This window comes from Trachemys scripta, chromosome 7 (assembly GCF_013100865.1).
Source record: "Trachemys scripta elegans isolate TJP31775 chromosome 7, CAS_Tse_1.0, whole genome shotgun sequence".
Classification (NCBI taxonomy): domain Eukaryota; kingdom Metazoa; phylum Chordata; order Testudines; family Emydidae; genus Trachemys; species Trachemys scripta.
The window spans coordinates 46,788,737-46,811,184 of NC_048304.1; the positions used below are offsets into that span (position 1 = coordinate 46,788,737).

Genomic DNA, 22,448 nt, shown 5'->3' on the forward strand with positions numbered 1-22,448 from the left:
TAGATGGTAGATGTACGCAGTTGTGGATCCACAGGCTCCACACTCAAATCCCGCCTGCATGATGGGGTAGGGAGAGTCCCGGTGAAGCACAGATGCTTAAGTATTCTGGCTATCCCTTGTGGCGTAAAGTTCTTCCCACCTCTGAATGGGTGCATGGGATTTGATCCTGCCCTAAAAAGAGTGAGTTTTAGAGAAAACCAGGGTTCCTTCTACAATCCAGGCTGTAACCTTTCTTTATCCATGTTTCATTAAATAAGTTGTTTGGACATGGACCACATGTGGGTGGGTCCTGTGATGGAAATTGCAGAGATGGTGTGTACAGCATACAGTTTCAGCGACTGTCACAGTATTTGTTGCTTCACTTAAAGGCCCAGCTCCTGAGGACAAGTGATGAGTTAAGAATCCCTACTCTCATTTAAAAAAAGAAAAAAGTGAGTTTCTCACTCTTAGGAGTGTGGAGGAAAGCTTGGAAAAGACAGTGAATTATGGATCTTAACTCTTTGTACACTGAGATTTAAAAAAAAAAAATCTAATCTTTAAACCCGTATTCATGCTGTGGAAGCACCTAAATCCCTAATCCAGGATTGGGCCTCTCTTGTGCTAACACACAGTAAGAGACACTCATTACCTTAAGAAGATTACATTTTAAAATATTCTACTTTAAAAAACAACAGCAACCCCACAACAGATCACCTCTACCACAAAACTACTTTTATCTTCCTTGAAGGGCGGGTATAGTGCCTGATAGGGGCAGTCTTGGATATTATTTTGATGTTCAGCTGATGCAGGCTTTGACTCCCTGAACAGTGGTAAACACGAAAGCATCTCTCTCTTTATTGTGTAAGCAAATGGAATGCTTTAGGGTTTCCTCACTTAATAGCTCCTCCTGCCCCCTTTACTCGGCAGCCTCCCAATTTCTTGAAATTTGTCAAGGATCACAGGCTTTTTATATAATCCTGTGATGTAGAGGACTTTGTTTATATATCTTGGTGCTGTCTGCCCTCTTCCGGTTCTCCCTGCCTATAGCCCAGGATGCCGTCTCTCCTTGTTTTTTCTTTCCATTCTAGGGCTAGGAGGTTCGCAGATTGATTGATTTAATGTGGGAGAGCTGGAAAGTCCAGATGAATAGTAACTTTGGTCAGTTGAAGATAATCTGTTTATCTCTTGCAAAGTGCCCTGCCAGCAGTGATTAAATGTGTGTGAGAGGTTGGAATAACCCTGCTGTAAAACAATAGAGGCAGATGCAATCTGGATATGTTATGTAATTCCCCTTCGAGAAGGCTCTGAACTGGGTCATATCTGTGTGAGAAATAAGGGCAGGCTGGTGTCTGTGTAGTTCGTACCTGCCTGTTCAATGTTCAGGTTGTGTATCCCAGTTTTATCAGTCAAGCTGGGAGCTCTCCAGAGAAGCAGAGCTTATGCAATTGAAAATTGTTAGGGGAGCTGCCAGGATCTTGGGTGGAGGTGGGGCAAGAGGGATATCTACATGACAACATGAACAGAAGAGTTTATCATCTTTATTACACTGGAATCCTTTAGAAAGCTTCTGTTTTACCCCTGCATATCACGCAGACTGCGGAATAGTTTAGATTGTTAAGATGCACTTGCTACTGATTTCCAAGTACCTTAATAAGTTGTGCATCAAAAAAAAGCTTGGAATCTACTCTTTTTAAAAGGTACTTTTTGTGATTAACTGATGGCTTCTGAGCTTTGTATTTTATTCATAGAAATACAGGCACTATGAAGACCCATTCCCTATCTCTTAACCACTTCCAAATATATTTTTTGGAAAATTGTTACAAACATTGAGATGTGAAAGATGAATCAGGAAAATACCAGTGTTGAGACTAGATGATTTACTCTCTTGTACTTTGAAAGTCTTGTAGATCTCAGTTAGTATAATCAGAACACTTCAGATTCCTCCCCCCCCCCCTTGTTTATGTAAGAATAAGATCATAATTAGCACACTAGGAACACTCAGCAATTATCACATTCTCCCTTTTTTTTGGTCAGTGTGCTGTCTTTTTAGATAGCAGGGTGGGGTGGGGCGGGGGGGTTTGCTTTTGTGTTTCTGGCAGAAGTCTGTGCTTTGACTGTAAAGTGCCTAGCACTTTTGGTAATATATAAATGAAATACACCCTTGGATTTCAGTAGGGTTTATCTACTCATGGAGGGTTGGTAAATTCCCAAAGGACTGTTGAAAGGCAAATATGATACCTCTTTTTAAAAAGGGGAGCAACAAGAACCCAGGGAATTATAGTCCAGTCAGCCTAATTTTGATACCTGGAATGATACTGGAACAAATTGATTAATAATTCGTAAGCACCAAAGAAAAATAAAGTTTTTAGTAACAGCCAACGTGGATTACTCAAGAACAAAACCTGTCAAACCAATTTAATTTCCTTATTTGACCTGGTTACTGGCCTAGTGGATACAGGGGAAACAGTAGATGTGCTATATCTTTATTTTAGTAAGGCTTTGGACACCGGCCCACATGACATTCTCATAAGCGAACTAGGGAATATGGTCTAAATGAAATTACTATAAGGTAGGTGCCCATTTTTTGAAAGATTCTATTCAGAGTGGTTATCAATGGTTTGCTGTCAAACTGGGAGGCTATATCCAGTGGGAGTCACAGGAATCTGTCCAGGGTCAGATACTATTCAATATTTTTATTAATATCTTGAATAACAGAGTGGAGTGTTTCAGAGTAGCAGCCGTGTTAGTCTGTATCCGCAAAAAGAAGAACAGGAGTACTTGTGGCACCTTAGAGACTAACAAATTTATTAGAGCATAAGCTTTAGTCCACGAAAGCTTATGCTCTAATAAATTTGTTAGTCTCTAGAGTGGAGTGTATGCTTATAAAATTTGCAGGACACCAAACTTGGTGGGGTTGAAAGCACTTGAGAGGACAGGATTACAATTCAAAATGACCATCACAAATTGGAGAATTGGGCTGAAATCAACAAGATGAAATTCAATCAAGAAAGTGCAAAGCCCTACACTTAAGGAAAAATCAAATGCACAATTTCAAAATAGTGACTAACTGCTAGCCTGTAGGGAGTAGTACTGCAGAAAAGGTTGTGGGGGCTTTAGTGGATCACAAATTGAACGTGAGTCAACAATGTGATGCAGTTGTGAAAAAGACTAATATTTTGGGGTGTATTAACAGGAGTCTTTATGTAAGATGAAGGAGGTAATTGTCCTGCTCAGTTCGGGGATGGTGAGGTCTCAGCTGGAGTACTGTATCCAATTCTGGGCACCACACTTTAGGGAAGATGTGGACAAATTAGAGCAAGTCCAGAGGAGAGCAACAAAAATGATAAAAGGTTTGGAAAACCTGACTTATGAGAAAAGGTTTAAAAAAAATGGGCATATTTAATCTTGACAAAAGAAGACTGGGTGGGAACCTGATAAGTCTTTACATATGTAAAGCGCCTTTATAAAGAGGATGTGATCAATTGTTCTGCATGTTTACTAAAGGTAGGACAGAGATCTAATAGGCTTAATCTGCAGGAAGGGAAATCTAGGTTATATATTAGGAAAATCTTTCTAGCTATAAGGGTGGTTAAGCTCTGGAATAGGCTTCCAAGGGAGATTGTGGAATCTGCAGCATTAGAGGTTTTCAAGAACAGGTTGGACAAAGATGTCAGGGATGGTCTAGGTTTACTTGACCCTGCCTCAGCACACGTGGATGGACTAGGTGACCTCTTGAGATCCCTTTCTTCCCAGCATTTCTATGATGCACTGCAAATGAAGGTGTGACCATAGCATGGGTAGGCATACCCATGCTAGGTATAATCTAGCTAGCATGAGTAACAATAGCAGTGTAGATGTGGCGGCACGCACTTTAACATAGGCTAGCAAAGTACAAGTCCAGTACGCAAACTCTGGTTGATAGCCTGTTCTGAAATCCATGCCATCATGTCTACACTGCTGCTGTGACCCAGGCAAGCTAGATTAAAGTTATTACAGGTATGCGTACCCATGATACAATTACATCTTCGCTTGCAATGTAGACATACACTAAGTGATCAAAAAAAAAAAAAATCCAGTGAGGCTGCAGCACTAATCTTTCTCGGAATTATACAGGAATCACCAGCAGCTTCACAATTACAGGTCTGAAAGCAACCTGACTATTTAAGCTAAAACAAAATAGAAACATTTTTAGATCTGTGCATCATTGGAAGGTATGTTTTTTGCTGCTTACGGGTGCACATAAATTGCTGCTTTGAAATAAACATCAGAATTTAGCACAGCACTTATTGTCAAGAAAAACTTTTTATAGTAGAGTGGCTTATGCTTCCTCCCTTGCTCCCTCCTTTTTTCTCAGTAGCTGCTGTGATCATTTATGGGTGATCTAGGGCAATGTTTCTCAACGTTTTTGATACCAGGGACTGGCTAGATGCCTTCCTAGACTGTGCTAGGGAGATTTCAAGGACCAGCGTCGGTCTACGGACTGGTCGTAGAGAAGCATGGAGCAAATGGCAGTGAGTCTGGGGATCTGTGGACAGATCCTTAGCTGGAGTGAATTGCCCTGGGTCCATTTAAGTCAGTTGAGATTTGTGTTGTATCTGCCTTCTGCTGGACTCCAACAACCAACCTATCCTGTTTAGTCCACTAAGCAGCTGTTGAACTGTAAGAACTTTTGGTTGCTTCCATCAAAGACTAGAATTGAACCTAGTGGTGAAAGGCTCTGTATCACAAGAGCTGAGCCATCCTCTTACCTTGATTTCATTTTCTTTTGTTCTCTTGCTTTCCCTTCATGTCTTGCCGACACATTCTCACTGTTACTCTTGCCTCTGTCAGCTTCCCAGTGTCTGGTTACTGTAACTGGAGTAATTTTAACAGACTTAGCTGTTAGATTTGTAATTTTTCAGGCCTTATTTTACAGGGTTGTGTGGTGTTTCTTAACTTCCAGGATGTCCAGCCTATAGTGCTTAGCAAGTCCATGACTAGGACACTGTGTTAATACAAATAATTAATAATATATCAGAAAATGAAAGTTCTGCATATTTTATGAAAAGTTTACGTAGATGTTGAAAGCTTGCATACAGGCTTATTTTAACTGCTTGGAAAAGAGTTTGAGACTCATGTCTTTTTAAAATGTATATTTCAATTCCCAAATACATTGCTGCTTAAATCTTAAGTGGCATCGGTGCTAGGGGCAAAAGCAGATGATTGACAATCCATGAAGAACACGGAAAATGTTTGATAAGGCACATGTAGGGCCATGCTGGTTATGTTGAATAGTGACCTTTCAGAGGGTCAAGTTTGAACACCTCTTTAGCTTTTTTCCAAGGATGGATTGGTTATCTGCCATTATCTTCATTTTCTCTCCTTTGACACTTTGCTTTCCACCCACCCTATCCAATACTAAGATTCCCTAACCCTATACAGCTGTCATATGACACTGTTCTCCCTGAAACACACCTGAGGCACTTCCAAACAGAAAGATCTGTAATGAAATCCACGCTGGGGCAATAGGTGGTCTCAGCTGACAAACCTGTGCCTTCGTAATCACCTTGGCCTTTTCTTCCAGTTTACTTTGTCATTCTATACAGAGACTCCGACTGTGACAAACTGAGATGGGACTAGGTGAGAGTTTCTCCACAGCCTAGCATTCCTGTCCCATTCCCTACAGGAAGTAGCTGTAACCTGTCTTTTTTGGGTTAATGTATTGTTATCCTCTCCCAAGGTTTTATTCGTCTCTTTTCCTTCCTTTAAAAGGGATGGTGCAACCAATGGATCCTGGACCCTTGTCACAGTGTTTCTTCATGTTGTACTAAGGGAAGGTTGTCTTTGCTTATAAGATACACAGACCACTGTGAAAAGTAAAGGTACTCAGATACTAGAGTAATAGGCTGCAGTATAAAATCCTGAGGTACATAAAGTCTGTATGTGAAACTGAATTGCTGGACCATGAAGAGGTGTCAAATGATCTACTCAATCCGCTTTCTGTTCTCTGGAAGTAGGGTGACCAGACAGCAAGTAGGAAAAATTGGGATGAGGGTGGTGGGTAATAGTCACCTATATAACACACAGTCCCAAATATCGGGACTGTCCTTATAAAATTGAGACATCTGGTCACCCTACCTGGAAGTGAATTTTCAGCTAGCATTTTGACCCTATGCTTTAGAGAGACAGCAACATCTGAAATCAAATTGAAAGGTCACCTTTGTCTCTAATAGTTGTATATTTGGATAGTAATATCTTGGAATTTTTTTAGGTGTTTGCATCATTTTTTATATAAAATATGAATATTTTAGCAGCAGTTTGTTATGCCAGTATTCACAAGAGGCTTCTCCTGGCCTGCGTGTACTAAGAATAACAATCAAGATGTTCTGGCTTGAGTGATTAGTTGTTGCGTGTCACTTGAGCCTCTGATACTGTTCCAGAGCTCTGAGCCTCAATCATTTTGGTACATTGCTGTTGAGCATAGTGACTCTGCTATCTACAGATGACTTTGCCTGTGTTGTGAGGACTTTCCTTTTAGAAGTTGAGAGCTAATTTTGTTTCATATTTATTCACTTTGGGTCATGGGAGCAAGCACATGTGAAAAGTTCATTGGGGGTAGATCAGGGGCACAGTGTGGAGGTAGCCCATCTTTCATATCATACTTTGGCTAATACGTTTAATTCCCTGGGCATTTAGTTAGGTTTCCAAACCTTATGTGTAAGTGGATGGGTATAATTTGGGTGTGTGGCAGGGAGAGGGTGAAATTGATTATATAAATTAGAAAAGAGACGTATGGTATAGAGGAGGTAGCAAACATTGTAGGAAGAGAAAAAAGGATGGGGAAAAGGAAACCTACTCAGAAGAGGAATCCACAGAGAAAGTGACAGCATTACCACTGCTGTAGGAAAGAATAGGTGGAGTGAAGCCAGCAAGGGGAAGAAAGCTTACTAAAGTAAGGGAGATTATTATTACACAATAAACAGTGTACGCATGTTTTCTTTGCATTCTGCAGGTTTTAGCCTTGGTGCGTGGGTTCTGTCATGGAAGCACAGACATCTTTCACCATGGCTTCTTTGCTTAATTTTTGAATATTGGCTAAATTTTTAAAGCCCTGGCAATAACTCAAGCAAGATCTGTGAATAGATTGGGTGTGGGTTACTGCCTTCCTCTTTAACGATTGTGTCCATGATTCTCTCTTCTGTGAGGATTCTGATGTCCAGGATAAATATTAACTGCAGTTATGGAACCACACAAACTTGTCATGAGCTGCACTTGGGTGGCTTTTGTATCTGAAATTCTGCATCACTGAGTTTTTCTTGAATGGATTTTTTCTTCCTACTCCTGCAGGGCTGCCTTGCAATAGGCCATGAGCAGGTAATGCACAAGGAGCACCACTGGGAATCATGTCAGACGAGTCAATCTCAGGGAGTGATCCAGACCTGGACCCGGACTTGGAGCAGGAGGATATGGAAGAGGAGGAGGAGGAAGATGATGAGGCAATGGAGGAGGACAATGACGGGGATGACGAGGAAGACTTACTTGATGAGAATGGTGAGTGATTGTGGTTGTGAACACACACACACGCGCACACACACACACACTTTACCATGCATAATCACTGGAACTGCTAATTCTCAATGTATGGCTTGGGGGAGCCCCATGGAAATAAAATCTAAATAGAGAGGGAAGAAAACAAACCTCTGTTATGGGTTTTGCTGAGCGTTTCAAGTGTAGAGATTGCTCATGCATCAAACGTTTCCCGAGGAAAAATGTTGGCTGTTTGAACTATTGCATGAATCCCTCTGTGGTGTTCTGTCTTCACTCTTTCTGGATGTCTGGGATTATTTCTGATTGCTGTGGCTGGAATTCAGATTCATTTGTTTGTGGGTGGTACTGTCCTATTATTAATATTGACAGAGAGTCACTTGTTTTCTGCCTCTGAGAAATGATATGGATTAATCACATTTCAAAAATTTGCTGTTCAGGGTGAATGACTGATACACTACTCTAGATTTCATTTTTTAACAGATGCAGTTGTGAGTATTGGCATTCAGATGCCATTCTCCAAGGCTTCTGGTTATGTTTGTATTTAAACCTGGATTTGGAAAACCTTCATTTAGTACTGGTGGAATGAGATAATGGAACAGCCATGCTGTCCATCTAGTGGTTCTGGCTGTGATCTAATTTAGTTCTGTATTTTTAAGTCTCTAACAGAAACTGTCATAGGACTCCTGCTTTAGTTTCGAAGAAGTCTAACTTACAGCAGTGGGGCCTGTGGTTAGAGCAGGGGACTGAAAATAACAACTTCAGAAGTATATTCCTGGATGTGTCACTATGGCTGATTCTGTATGATCTTGAGCTGTCTTTAATCTTTCCAGGTCTCAGTTTTCTAATCTGTAAAATTATGATACTTTGCTGCACAGATTTGTAGTCTTAATTCAGGTTTGTAAAGAACTTTGATATTCTTGAATCCTTATTAAAGAAATGCCTAACACTATTAAAAGGACACAGTTAGGTCAACTTTGCCCCATAACTTAAGTTTTTTAAAAATAAACCTCAGACCAATATATTTTAAAATGTATTTATTAAAATTCCAATGGAAAGTGTTTTTTTCTTTAAATAAAAATTCCTCTGCATCTATTTTGCAACCCATAAATTGCAGCATTGTGAAGATGGTGCATGAAATTGAAAGTGAAATTGACTTGAAACTGACTAGCCTATTTTCATTGTCTAGTTTGATGGAAATGGAAGAAGTATATAACATAAATAGTGAAAAACTAAGTAGACTTCCAAAATAATTTGTTTTGCTAACCTCATGTACAATCTGTAAAGCAAATAAGGAGACCAAAAATGTGAACTTGTGTTCCTCTCTGCTTCTGTGATCATAGGGGTGCTTGTGCCAAAACCCACAGAACCCAGCTTTTGGCAAGTGGGGAGGGGGCAGCGCAGTATTATCTTGAGAGAGTTCCCTCTCTTTGTTGTGAATGCACTGTGTTCTTACTTGAAGCAGGCTCCATCAACAGTGGCCTGCTAGGGGACAGCTCCTTCAGTGGGGATCAGTGGGTTCTGTAAGCTGAACACCCTGTTACATATGTGGGGTTGGGAGATGAAGATGAGTGAAAATTTGCTGAGTCTAGTTCTCTATGTGACAGTTACTCAGGTTGGTGGGCATGGGGCCCTGACTTAATCTGATAGCATCCTATAAATTGGGCCTGTTACTGTCTGTGTACAATCCTAAATGAGGGATAGAGAAGGAATGCAATAGCCTCTGTGATTGTTATATGAAGTGTAGGTGTAGCCATGTCAATCCCAGGATATTAGAGAGACCCGGTAGGTGAGTTAATATCTTTATTGGACCAACTTCTGCTGGTGAGAGAGACAAGCTTTCAATCTTACACAGAAGAGCTCTGTGTAAGATCAAAAGCTTGTCTCTGTCACCAACAAAAATTCGTCCAATAAAAGATATTACCTCACCCACCTTGTGTCTGTAATTGTTAGCCCATCAAATGTTATCCCATTTAATCAGGGAGTATTTGTGTCTAAGGCAAGGAAGGGCCTTATTGTGGGAAAAAAGGTGCTGTAGGTGAGGGGAAAAATATAATTTTACTTACACTTTTTCTGCAATGTTGGAAGATAGATGTTAGTCTGTTGCCTTCTACTTTTGACCCATGCTGAACTCCTTTCAGTTCTGGAAGGACTGTCTTTAAAATGCCACTGTGATTCCAAGGAGGGAAGATGGGTGACTTCCAATCTCTTCAACTGCTGATAGAGAACCCCTGTTCTAGTGGGGATGGTTGTTTCAAGAGGAAAGGGGGTAAACGTATCATTTTTGCTGCTTCCCAGAAGATTTAAGAATAATGATTTAACAGCATTTCATGTGTGTGGGTGAATGTTGAGGGGAAAAGAGATCCCAAAGTCAATGAATTTTTTTCTTCTTCCTCTTTCTGGGCAGCATAAGACACTGCAGCTGCTCCTTGGGGAACACTATATTTTTATTAGATGATTCCATCTGCTATGGTACAGGAGCATAACAAACTTTATTGCTCTTTGCATTCTGCCTCAGATCTGTGATACAAGCAGTCTGAATAGTTCGGCACTTCTTGGTGTGTGACTGGAAACTGGGGGAGGAGGCAGGGAAAAAGTGGAGCCTGCCATAATAAAACTGGCATGGAAAGGAGGCTCTTCTGTTTTTGGAGGTGGGGATGAAACAAAAGGAAGGACTTGCCTCTAGCCCAGGCGGGTTTTGAAATTAATCAGGAGGATTTGTATTTTTAAGTCCTGCTCTGTCTCTGTGCAAATGTCATAATGATCCATGCTAGTAAATAATAAAGTTATAAATAAATATAAAAGCATTATCAATAGCCTATAACTCACCCAGCAAAATACTATTTGTAGAGCAGGAGGATTTATTTTGGTGGGAGGCTAGGTATGTAATCTCCCCCTTTTCTCCTTATTTTCTCTGCCAAAGGACTCTGCATTGCTCCTTTTTATTTTGGCTGATTAGAACTGGATGCAGCTCCCTTTGGAGCCGATCAGCATTACTTCTAAGTCAGCTGGTGGGGAACTCTGAGTGAGGCAAGGTGTATATCCAGCTTGGGCATACAGGTAATCTCCTCTCCATGCCAGATGATTTACTTGCTAGTTAACATCCTGTGTATTGGCATGTATTTAAAAAAGAGATAACGGACAAGGTAGCCCGGGTGGGGTGGGGGAGGAGGGAAGGACAAGGCCACATTGCTTATTGTAGCCACGCTAAAAATCAAACTGTTTGAATGAAAGCCTTCTGTTGCTTGGGCCATCCTCTGCAGTGGAGTGACAGGGTGCCCGGAGGGCGCCTCTCCCCCCCCGGTGTTCTTGGGCGTCTGGGTGAGAAGGCTATGGAACATGGGGAGAAGGGTAGGCGGTTATACAGTGGATGTAGCGGGGGTCTGTGCTCTTGTTGGCTTTCCTGCAGCTCCAACAGATGCTTCATCATGTCCGTTTGTTCCCCCATTAACCTCAGCATCGTGTCCTGCCTCCACTCTTCGCGCTCACTTAATTCTTTCCTGGCCTCTGCCACTGAATGCCTCAATGCATAAGCTGTGCCCTATCAGTGTGGGAGGACTGCATGAGCTCGGAAAATGTGTCATCGCGAGTGCGTTTTTTTCGCCTTCTAATCTGCAATAACCTCAGGGACAGAGATGATAGGGGGAGCATAGAAACATTCTGTGCTCTACGATTCTAGGGGGAATGCCTGGTCACCTGTGCTGCTGAGTTCGCCATGCTGACCAAATAGGAAATGAAATTCAAAAGTTCCCGGGGCTTTTCCTGTGTACCTGGCTAGTGCATCAGAGTTCAAAGTGCTGTCCAGAGCAGTCACAATGGAGCACTCTGGTCTAGCTCCCGGAGGCCAATACCATTGATTTGCGTCCGCACTACCCCAAATTCAACCCAGCAAAGTTGATTTTAGCGCTACTCCCCTTGGATTACAGAAGTCGATTTTAAGAGCCCTTTAGGTCGACGGAACGGGGTTGGTTGTGTGAACGCATTCATTTTTAAATCGACCTAACACGGCTAATTTCAACCTAACCCTGTAGTGTAGACTTGGCCTCAGCAAAATGTCTGTGTACAGGACATGTCCTGTAGAACCTTACCAGCTCCTGTAAGAATAAGTCCTGTATATAGACATTTTGCTAAGTCTGCAGTGGTGCCACTGAAAATCCCTTCTATGTTTTGAGAAGAACACTCTGTACTTCATTTTGATTTCTGTTTTTCTTTTCTAGTAAATCTGGCATGGGCCAGTTGACTATATTACTAGTTTTCTCTGTGAACTTGTGTCTTGTGTTCTATTTGTGTAGAGCATATTCTGCCAGGGGTGTAAAGGAGGGAGGGAGGTGGCGTTTTAGTATATACAGGATATACCTTAGTAAGGCTTGGAGGAACATGAGAAGATACTATGGGTTTAAGTAAAGACAAGGGGGTGCCTTTCTGGCTGACTCCAGTATTTTAACTAACCCCATGAACTGGGTTATCTAGTATTACCTAAAAGATTTCCACTGGAGTGGGCGTGGCCTGAATGGTGATGTGGGAAGGAAGGACAAGGCCCTCCCTAACCCCCCCCCCATCCCCTTTTCAGGGTATTACAGACTAACAATGCTTCAGGCCAGTCTGTCCGTCTCTCTCACTGTGTTAAGCCTTTCGAAATGCACAAATTCTGGTTCCTAGTCTTCAGTGACTTTTATAAAGGAAAGTTCCAAACAAAAGTGATGTTCTTGCCTCCCACACTGCATCTCTCCCCCTATCTGCCCCAGCTTTCTGACAACAGCTTACTTTCTGAGAGAGTGGCACAAAGTCTGGTGTAGTCAAAATGTTATTAATCTGGAGTAATGACTTGCTTTACTTCTTTAAAAGGAGGTGATGTCACCAGAGTTCTCCTTCCCTTGAACCCACTGATTGGGGTGTTGGGTCTCGCTGATCTAGTAAAACAAGGTGGAATTATTACTACTACTTGGCCAAGGTCACCTAGTCAGTCAGCGGTGGAGCCGGGAACAGAATTCATGAATCTTAACTCTCAGTCCTCTGCTCTGTCTTTTAGACAACACCCCCAACAGTGTTACCTGAAGCGTATAATGAACATAGTTAAACGCTTCCTTTTGGGGGGTGGGCTTAAACTAAATATCAGCTCCTGGTTTAATTTTTCTTTAATTTCAGCAGGCATTTTACTAGCATATGCTGGTTTCACCAAAACATGGTAGCTCAGGATAAATCAAAGATGTACTTATTTTACTATATATTACATGTTGCAGGGGTGCAAGAGCAGGTTTGGAGGAAGATATTTTTAGTTAAATGCCAAGGTATCCTTCATTATTCTAAAAATAAGTTGTTTTTCTCAATATAGTTTAAAAATCCTCCTTCAGAAGCATGAGGCTGAAATCTGAAACTGTATGTAGTTTGTAGTTGTGATAGTGCTTTCTGGCTTGCAAATGGCATTGTAGGTATGGATAAATGTGTTCCATTACTGCATTTTTGCTTCCTATTATGTACTCTCTGGTTTATAATTGTTGGATTGCTCATGGATACTGTAATTGAGTGTCTAAGTGAATTAATGTGGGAAAGAAAACACACCAAAATTACATGAACAAAGATATAAAGGGGAAAAAGTTGATCAAATTTGTACCTATGGCCTGATCCAAAGACCATTAAAGTCGGTAGAAAGACTCCCAGAGGGCTTTGGATGAAATTCTGTTTAAAAACAAAACCAAAAAAAAACAACCCCAAACCAAAGTACATATAATTGCTGCTGAAGCATATTTTGTAGGTAGAATTTGATGTAGTTCAGTGGTTATAGATTGATTAGCAGCATCTAAACCATCCCTCCCCCCCATCTTGTCCATGTGGGAGCATGGGACACTCCCATGTTCTCGTGGTTTTTTTCCATGATGGTGATGAAGTTACGGAGAGGATGTGATGTCGTGCGGACCACCCAGACCAGTAAGGGGTTCTGTCACTAACTGCTCTGTGACCTTGGGGCCCTTCATGGTGGTTCAGATCCCTGACACCAGTAGCCAGCCCACAAGCATAAGGTCTCACCCTGGCTTTTATCAGGCCAGTTACTCCTTGCAAAGCGACACCAGGAAACCGCCCCCCCCTCGCCCAGTCCTGAATCTGTCCAAATTCATCCTCCCTGAGTTCTAATTACCAGTACTTTTGACTGTTCCCCACTGGTTTGTCACCCCCAAAGACATGAAACCAATCCCCCAGTTACCAACTTTCTTTGGGATACACACTCCACACACACACACACACCAGAGACCTGCTTGGGGTAAAAATAAACCAAAAGGTTCTTTAATTGAAAAACCACCGATTCAAAGATGAAATAGAAAGAGAAAGGAAACATATACAAGTAACACGAAAATAGACATAAAAGTGCAACTTCAGGCTTTGTACTTCCATATTAGATAAAATCCCTTTTTTAATACAAGTTACTTAGTGCCTTTGAACAGGGGAATGCAAGGAGGACATACCAATTATCATATAGTACTAGCACATAGAATATTGTTTGTGCTAGTACTAGATGCTAATAGGTATGTCCTCCTTCCATTCTTTTCAGTAACTTACAAGCAGTCCAGATTTGTAGACCGCCTCAACTTGTTGATAAGCAATGGGGTGTGTAGAGAGCTGCTGTTAGAAATTTAGCACATGCGAGACAGCTGTAGTACAGATGGCACGGAGTAGTTAAGATGGGAAAGAGAAGGAATGGTCTGGCTTGTAGAGAGTAGCTGTTGTTCTTCTGTAGCTCTTGTGGTCTGTCAGAAGACAGGATACTGGGCTAGATGGATCATTAGCCTTACCCAGTATGACCGTTTGTATGTTCTTATTGGAAGGTGAACAGCATGTAAGAAGTGGTAGGAAAGAAAAGGAGGGAACCATCACAGTTGGCAGAGACTATGTAACATGGCCATTGTCCAGCTGTGGAGATCTTTCTTACTGTGTGTCTGCGTAATACAGTTGGGATATAACAAAAACATTGGATCCAAAGAAATTAGTGGAGGAGAGATCCCACGAAGAGATCATTTTACGAACTCACAGTTTCTGGCACAAGAACTCTACTTGAGTGTGGTGCATATTTGTCATGGTAAATGGTGATGACAACACTGGTTCTTTGCCTTGTATGGAAAAGTTCACTTCCACTCTCCATTGTAAGACACAGAAGGGAATGTGCTGTTTATTCAACCATGGAAAAGGAAAGACCTAGGTCATCCTATTTCTTTGATGCATTAGTCTTTCATTTTCCTGATGTTGCATCCTTATAACAAACGTGTTGCGGAAACCGCCCTCTTGTCATTCAGATGTCTGCCTTTAAATCTTACTTCCTAGTTTCATAAATGTGTTTGCTCAGACTTTCTGCTCATGCTTGGATCACTTGTACCAATCCCATTCATGTATTGTAAGGCCTGCTGCAGAGGCCTCGGCCTCATGTTTAAATTTTCCTAATATATTTGTCCCTGTTGGCCATTGCAAGCTTTTCCTGGAGGAAGTACAAGACTGGGCTGGATTTGAATCAGTTACATGGAGATGAAAGGCTCTGCATCCCATTCCCTAGCCTTTGAACCATCCAATTCCTTCTTTTACCGAGTTGATAACTTCTTCTCAATAAGATGTATACAGGCAAGCCCTAATTACTGTGCAGTCCTAATATGTTTCAAAGTCGTGATATACTCCAGAGGTAAAAATATTTTGATGCTTCTAAGTCTTCACTGAATTCGAATGCCATTGAAAATAAGATGCCTAATACCAATGACTGTAATTGCACATAGTGCCAGTAGGTACTGCCCACGTTTCTGAAACAGACCTCTGAGTGAGCTTCAGTCCTTAAATAAATGGATCTTATTATACTATTCCACTCCTGGAGCCCCCCACATATCTATGCTGGTATTTCTCAGTCACAGTCTGCTCTTGCTGATCCTCTCCTAGTATTGTCTACCAGTTGTTTCATGTTGCGGACTGTTGTTCACGAAGAGATAGTTGACGTTTTGTCAAACTGATTTCACATGCCACCTTTCTAGAGGTCGTATTGTTGCATTATACTGCTGTAGTGTTTGGTTTCTTATGCTCCCCACTCTCAGTTGACAGAGTGAAAGACTTAAAATTATGTCCCCACAGTATTTTTCTTCACTGTAGCTAGGGCCCTCCATTTTCAGTTTTTAATTTATTTTATTTTTCCCGGGAATTTATCAGTGTTTATTACTACGACAACAAAAACAGGTGATAATTGGTGGAAAAAAACCTTTTTTTTTTTTTTTTTCTGGGTAAATATCAGGGTTTATTTTGGTTGACGGAAGGACAGGAGGAAAAAGTATTCAGTAGAGTAATGCTTTGATGAATGGAATTCAGTGTGGTTTGCTGCAGAACTAAAACATGGAGCCACACTATTTGCACTGCTTACATGCAACTTCATCCTTTTCTCCAGTGTTTGTTTTTTGAAAACTTTCAAAAGTTCTGAAAAGTTCCTTGTTCTGAAATGTATTCTGATTCAGATTTTCCTTTTCTTCCCATTTTAGTGTGTCACATCTTTAAACTGTTATCTACTAACAACTTGAAATGTGTATGTGATGGGCATGAGATTCAGATGCACACACGTGCGTGCCTGTTTGTTTATTGTGTGTATCTTCTAGACCAGGGATCGGCAACCTTTCAGAAGTGCTGTGCTGAGTCTTCATTTATTCACTCTAATTTAAGATTTCGCGTGCTGGTAATACATTTTAAAGTTTTTAGAAGGTCTCTTTCTAGAAGTCTATATTATATAACTAAACTATTGTATGTAAAGTAAACAAGGTTTTCAAAATGTTTAAGAAGCGTCATTTAAAATTAAACTAAAATGCTGATCTTACGCCACCAGCTTGCTCAGCTCGCTGCCAACCTGGAGTTCTGTTCACCTAGACCGGCAGCGGGCTGAGTAGGGCCTGCGGCCAGGACCCCAGACTTGGGGGTGGGTATTTCATGGGTCAGGGCAGAGGGCTGGGTAGGGGGTGCAGGGCAGAAGGCTAGGGTGTGTGTTGGGGTGTGGGGGGTTCAGGGCAGAGGGCTGGGTGTGTGTGGGGGTGCTCCCAGCCCCCTGCCCTGAGCGGCTCATGGCAGGGGGCTGGAAGGGATATGCCCTGTTCCACCCCCTTCCCCCAGGCTCCGTCCCTACCTCTCTCTGCCTCCTCTACGGAGCAGTGTGCATGCTTCCACTCTTCCCCCTCCCCCTCGCTAGGGCCATCAGCTGATTGGCCAGGGACGGAGAGGAGGCGGGGCAGGAAAGCACCACGCTGGAGGAAGAAGCGGGGGAGGGGGGAAGCTTGGCTGCCGCAGAACCAAGCTTCTGCCTCCTGCCCCCACACGGGGGCTGAATGGGGCTGGGGGCCGGGACCGTGTATGGGGAGCTGCGTGCCATGTTTGGCACGCGTGCCGTAGGTTGCCGACCCCTGTTCTAGACTAATACATATCCTTACTTCAACAGACAGCTTTGCATATACACAGAGACTAATGTATTATTGTAATACACCTCTACCCCGATATAACGCGACCCGATATAACACAAATTCTGATATAACGCGGTAAAGCAGTGCTCGGGGGGGGGGGGGGCCTGCGCACTTCGGTGGATCAAAGCAAGTTCAATATAACACGGTTTCACCTATTACGCAGTAAGATTTTTTGGCACCTGAGGACAGCGTTATATCGAGGTAGAGGTGTACATATATATCATGCAATGTATTGTATTTTCCTAATAAAACAATTTTTTAAAATATATTTGAATGATACAAAAGTAGGGTAAAAATCAGCAAAAACTGAATAATACTTTTTGTAAAACCTGGGATTTTTTTCGGTAAAAATCTGTTCAAACTGAAAACCAAGGGGCTTAACTGTAGCTGAGTAACAAGAGAAGAAATACATATGCTTTCTACTCCCACCTTTTTTGAGAAAAGGGCTTTTCCGTCTCCTGTGATAACATCACGTCTGAGATGATCAGATGTTCAGTGAATGAGGTTTTTGTTTGTATTATAGTAATTTAAGAGTTCCCTAGTCAGTGGATGCTTCATTCCAGTCTATCACCCACAGGCACATTGCTTTCTACAATGATTGAGTTTTTCTGTGAATGGAATCTGACATGGAGAAGGTCTCTGTAGCAAGATTAGTCATGCATGATCATTAGCTGCGTAGGGTGTCAAACATAGCCGTGAAAGCACTTGTTCCCTCCTGTTACCAGTGTTGTGGTGTGACAGCCCTGCTAGTACAGAGGAGTGACTTTCCTGTGTGAGAAAAGAAGAGGTGAGTGGGATTTCCCCAGGCCCCCCCAGAGGGGATGTACACCCCCCTGAATTTCCCCAGCACCCCCCCAGTTACATGCAGTGTTGCCAGTTAGTCTTTGGTTGGACATTTGAATTGAAATTGAAACATTAATATACACTTTAAAAGCATGTACAGTATATGAGAAAATACTTGTGCCTGAGAAAGCATAATGGGTTTGAAAAGTTTGAACAAAGACTAGCTTCCTCATACAGCTGTTATTTATGACAATGTCGGTGCATTTGTGTCAGCTATATTGGCCTACCTTATAATTTCAAATTATGATTTCTATGCACGGTCTGAATGAGCTTACATAAACACACCTACTCTGCCTAAGTATCCATCAGACAGAGCTGTGCTGCCCAAGTGATCAATTTTGGCTGGTGTTGGGTTACAATGGGCCTCCACTTCAACCCCAAAAAGTGTGCCTCACTCCACGTCGACGGTGGCACCAGGGCGCTGGTCCGGCCGTCACGGTTCCTGATCCAGGGCGAGTCCATGACTTCCCTCGAAGAGGGAGAGGTGTACCAACACCTCGGCACACCCATAGGAGTCCGCGTCCAACAGACCCCCAAAGACACCATCGCGGAGATCCTGTGAGACACGGCCCAAATCGACTCCTCCCTGCTCGTCCCCTGGCAAAAGATCAACGTCCTCAATACCTTCCTGATCCCCTGCATCTCCTTTGTCCTCAGGGGATCGGCCGTAGCCAAGGTACCCCTGAACAAGGCTGACAGCACTATCAGACAGCTGGTGAAGAAGTGGCTCCACCTTCCCCAGAGGGCCAGCACGGACATCATCTACATTTCCCACAGGCAGGGCGGCGCCAACGTACCTCGGATGGGTGACCTGTGCGACATGGCGGTGATGACCCACACCTTCCGCCTCCTGACATGCCCGGACCCGACGGTGAGGAGCATTGCGCAGGAGGCCGTACAGGGCGTGGTCAGGAAACGCATCGCCAGGGCCCCCTCCGAGCAGGACGTTGCCACTTAGCCTCAGCAGCTCCCTGGAGGCTGAGTTTGGGAAGGGGGGGGGAGACCTGTCCTCTCTCTGGTCCCGCACCTGCAACGCCTCGAGACGCCTGGGTAAGAAGATCAGCTGCTGCTGGAAGTGGTGCGAGGCGCGCCGGGAGCTGGGAATACTGGTGCCACGCGTAAAGAACCCGGACCACACCATCGTCACCCCAACCGCTAGAGCTATGTTGGAAAGCTCCCTGAAAGACGCCATCCGCTGCCACTATGCTGAGAACCTCAAGCGGAAGCTGGACCAGGGCAAGGTGTTCGAGGTGTCCAGCAAGTGGGACACCAGCAACCACTTCTTTCCCGGGGGCAGCTTCACCAGGTTTGCCGACTGGCGGTTCGTCCACAGGGCCCGACTCAACTGCGTTCCCCTCAACGGAGCCATCCGCCACGGCAACCGGGACAAGTTTGCAGCTATGCAAACGAGACCCTGCCCCACATCCTGTGTGGATGCAAACAGCACTCCCCTGGTGGCACCGCCACAACACCATCCAAAACCAGCTGGTGAAAGCCATCCTGCCGTCCCTGGGGAAGATCACCCTCGACTCCGCCATCCCCAGGACAGACAACAGACTGCGACCCGACATCGTTGTGACTGACGCAGAAAAGAAGAAGGTCCTAATTGTAGATGTCACGGTGCCTTTTGAAAACCGGTCACCGGCCCTCCACGAAGCCCGAGCACAGAAGGCGTCAAAGTACACCCCGCTGGCCGAGACCCTGAGAGCCCAGGGCTACAAGGTCCAGATACACGCTCTGATTGTGGGAGCCCTGGTCTCGTGGGACCCCCACAACGAGCCAGTTCTGAGAGCATGCGGAGTCGGTGGACGCTACGCCCAGCTCATGAGACAGCTCATGGTGTCCGTCACCATCAGGTGGTCCAGAGACATTTATACGGAACACATCACAGGACACCGCCAATACCACTCTGGGTAACTGAGACCGCCGACCAGGGAAATAACCCACTTCCTTCTCTGACGGACCAAGGGACGCACCCCACCCATGTACTTGTCTGCTACACCAATACTGACTTGGACTCCTTATTCATTCTATGGGTGGCGTACCTGAGCCCACTTATCCACTGACACTTTAAAAACTCTTGCACCCCAATCTGGGTCTATGCCAGTTATGTGATATGTATGTATCTCTCCACCCTTGCAGCCGATACCTGTAATCCCTCACAACCCAAGCCTGACCCCAGATGTACAGTACCTTCCCTCTTAACTTGTGTATATTTAATTTTAAACATTCACTTTAAATGTGGGGGTCATGAAATGTTGTTATCCTTATTGTATGAGTAAAAGGCAGCAGAACTGTACTTAGCCTGAATGAGGGAGTCTTCCTCAGTGCTTAATTTGTGTGAGGGCTTGCCAGGGCTGAGCCCAGCACCTCTAGGCTAGCAGTTCATAGCCCAGGGATCTTTGGGTTTGCCACATCAGTTATGAAAGTAACAAACTTGCTTAAGCCCCGGCACCTCTTTCATTACAAATTAAGCACTGGTCACCCACAACTGAACTGCACTCCCTAAGCAGGAGGTTTGGATGCTGTATCCTAGTTAAGAGAGAGAGAGAGAGAGAGGGTGGGGCACAGGTGTTTTTTTTGGTGGTGTGGGCTTTACCTAAGAGTCACAGGCACTATTTGCCTGCCCCTCTCTCCTGTTTAGAGAGAGAGATGGTGTTGCATCCCTGTCCATCCTTGTTAATAACCACTGATGGACTTAACCTCCATGAACTTATCTAGTTCTTTTTTTAAACCCTGTTATAATTTTGGCCTTCACAACATCCCTGGCAAAAAGTTCCATGGGTGACTGTGTGTTGTGCGAAGAAATACTTAGTTTTGTTTGTTTTAAACTTGCTGCCTATTAATTTCATTGGGTTGAACCCTGGTTCTTGTGTTAAGTGAAGGGGTAAATAATACTTCCTTATTCATTTTCTCCACACCAGTCAAGATTTTATAAGCCTTTGTCATATCTCCCTTAGTTGTCTCTTTCCCAAGCTGAACAGTTCCAGTCTTTTTAATCTCTCCTCATATGGAAGCTGTTCCATGCCCCTACTCATTTTTATTGCTCTTCTCTGCACCTTTTCCAATTTCAATATATCTTTTTTGAGAAGGGTGACCAGAACTGCACATTCAAGATGTGGGCATATCATGGATTTATATAGTAAAATTGGAGGAGCTTGGTTTGCCAGACTGATCAGCTAAGCCAATACTGACAACCTATATGAAAAGGCTGGAAAACACCATGCATCTGGACTGCATCAACATGCAGAAAGCCTTATAAGCCAGTCACTGCCAAAGCCAATTTTATAAGAACTTAATGAGACTGTTAAGAATGCTGAAGACACAACTCAGTTTATGTGAACCAACATGGCTGTTGCATCATACTTTCTTTTTAAGCAAGAGATACCACACACTGCAAACTGGAGGTCAGTGTTAAGTGCATTGTCACTTGTTAATCCTGAAGTTGGACACTGGTTTCAAACAAGACTGGCAAATGCTCACTACCTTTCTGGAAAAAACAACTCAGCTGACTCTCTAGAAGCATGCGGTACAACAATGAAAGTCTCGGCAACTGAAAAAGTGAAGAACTCCCTCACCATATTCAAAAAATGTGCATACATGGCTGATGAATGCACCAATGCAAATACGCATCGAGTATTACGTCATTGTGTATGTTATCTTGATGTCCGTGATAGGCTAGTAGATACAGTTTAGATGTTCACGTTATAGAAGACACCATCATCTGCATCTGTGACATCTTAGAAGAGTTAAATGCTTATAAATTGAACCCCAAACAGATGGCTGCTTATGCATTTGATGGAGCTGCAAACTTCTCTGGAAGACATGGTGGATCACAAGCTTTGCTGAGAGAAAAGTTTAACCCTAATCTCTCTATACACATAGCAGAGGCCATCTACTCCAGCTAGCGCTAGTACAAGCTGCAGAATCTTCATTAAAAGATATAAATGTAATGGCTTTTTTTATACTCTTTTTTTTTTTTTTTTTTCTTTTCCCCCCAGCAAGATTCCAAAAGGACTGAACGTCTTGGAAACAAATAGAAGATACACTGGGACTGAAGTTCTAATTAGACAAACCTGGGAAAACCTGCTGGCTTTCTCATGAACGATTTTTGGCTGTTGTCTTAAAATTACTGCAACTGTTATTACTGGCTTTGGAAAGTATCCAACAAGATAGGACAGATCTAAGTAGTGAGGTTGGTGGGCTACTTTTGTTACTAAGTTCAGAGAAGACTATTGCCATTTTCTCTCTTGTAAGTCTACTGTTGAAACCACTTGGGTCATTAAACAATGCCATCCAGGCATCTGCTACAACAGTAATAGATCTCTGTCCATCAATAGAAGCTACCCTTGGATCAATCAGAAATATCCATTGAAAATGTACTGGAAAAAACAAAGACTTCAGTCCAGAAGTTGACTAATAAAGGTACTTATATTGACTCCATAAGTGACGATGACAAGAAGTGTTTGTTAAGCCAGCTGAAAAAGTACAGCAGACTTGATTCTTACAAATCTACAATAGCGATTTCTGGATTCTACTCCGCCTCCATGTAGCTTTTATAGATACCTGTCTTATAAAACACCTACAATTGAGTGGAGTGAGGCACTACCAGAATGGGGCTGCCATATGATCATGACAGAATAG

At 43.1% G+C, this 22,448-nt stretch overlaps 1 protein-coding gene across 2 annotated transcripts in view; it reads left to right on the top strand.

Moving 5' to 3' along the window:
• Nucleotides 1-22,448, top strand: part of RAD54L2 (RAD54 like 2) — a 95,896-nt gene that overhangs the window by 32,798 nt on the left and 40,650 nt on the right. For both annotated transcript variants that reach the window (XM_034777489.1, XM_034777488.1), the window contains exon 2: nt 7,306-7,509. In XM_034777489.1, coding sequence (XP_034633380.1) covers nt 7,362-7,509 — 148 coding nt within the window. In that variant the 5' untranslated portion in view covers nt 7,306-7,361. The remainder of the gene's footprint in view (nt 1-7,305; nt 7,510-22,448) is intronic.